The sequence below is a fragment of the Dendroctonus ponderosae genome, unplaced genomic scaffold (assembly GCF_020466585.1).
Source record: "Dendroctonus ponderosae isolate FM_Combo_2020 unplaced genomic scaffold, Dpon_F_20191213v2 Dpon_F_20191213_1, whole genome shotgun sequence".
Lineage (NCBI taxonomy): Eukaryota > Metazoa > Arthropoda > Insecta > Coleoptera > Curculionidae > Dendroctonus > Dendroctonus ponderosae.
Genome location: NW_026017110.1, coordinates 48,502,397 through 48,503,336, shown reverse-complemented (window position 1 = coordinate 48,503,336; position 940 = coordinate 48,502,397). Strand labels below are relative to the sequence as shown.

General features: G+C 36.2%; 1 protein-coding gene across 1 annotated transcript in view; it reads right to left on the bottom strand.

Moving 5' to 3' along the window:
• Positions 1-291: 291 nt before the first annotated feature.
• The window catches only part of LOC109535853 (E3 SUMO-protein ligase RanBP2), a gene marked incomplete in the record, with an annotated part of 2,868 nt that continues 2,219 nt past the window's right edge, over positions 292-940 (bottom strand). Inside the window, 2 exon segments of the mRNA XM_048670640.1 lie at positions 292-541; positions 860-940. Coding sequence (XP_048526597.1) covers positions 318-541; positions 860-940 — 305 coding nt within the window.

Sequence of the window (940 nt, the reverse complement as noted above, 5' to 3'; positions counted from 1 at the left end):
AGGTGCACTTGCCCTTTCAAACCGATAAGATCTGGCGTTTGCAAGCAGACATTTAAACATGTATTTCTCGCAAACCAGGCTCGATAGAAAAGCGCCCGATACGCCAATGGAAAGAGGAAAAGCGCTTGATACCTACGCAATTTTCTTGGGTCTAATGCAATATTAGTAATTTTTGCAGCTAAAACAGCGGTAAACCCAGTTTTCCGCCGCTAATTGTATTTTTCCCTTGTCTCTGGTGTGAGCATTTAACAGCAAAACACGCGTTGTATTAATAAAATAAAATAAAACTTGTAAATGCGTCCGAATTTTATTTTTATTTACTCAGCAGCTACATCACATTCTCCACAGTCGGAAATAATTATCGCCTCCAAAGGTTTCCCAATCTTCCGGCCGTAGTATTGAATATTCATAAGAACATCATTGCCCTTTATTACATTGCCAAAAACTACGTTTTTGTGGTCCAGCCGTTCCATTTTCTTGAACGTTATGCAAAACTGGGAATTATTTTCGGCCCAGCCCACTCTTTTCATTGATAAAACGCCTAAAAGCAGTAAAATGGTTAAAACCAGTTTGTTTAATTTATCTAAACATGTTTTTTACACACAAACTTGAAACATGTATGTGACGTTCATACAATAGTTTTCCCGAAACCTAAATAACAAGTTTTTATATTCTTCACACTAATGGTGATTTTGCCCTTGGGGACTAAGGAGTGAAAGTCAAGTTTTGATCAATTTCAATATTTGGTAATCCAACTGAAACCAATTAGTAAAGAAGCAAAACAAATCAACATAAAAAATGAAATAAAGCAAAACAACATAATCCTTCGGACAAATGAACAATAAACTTTAAAGCACACCTGCTTTAGTATGTCTCAACTTATGGTTTTCTTCAGGGAAATTTTTTCCATAGATTGAGCATCCGCCTCGTCCAGTACAAT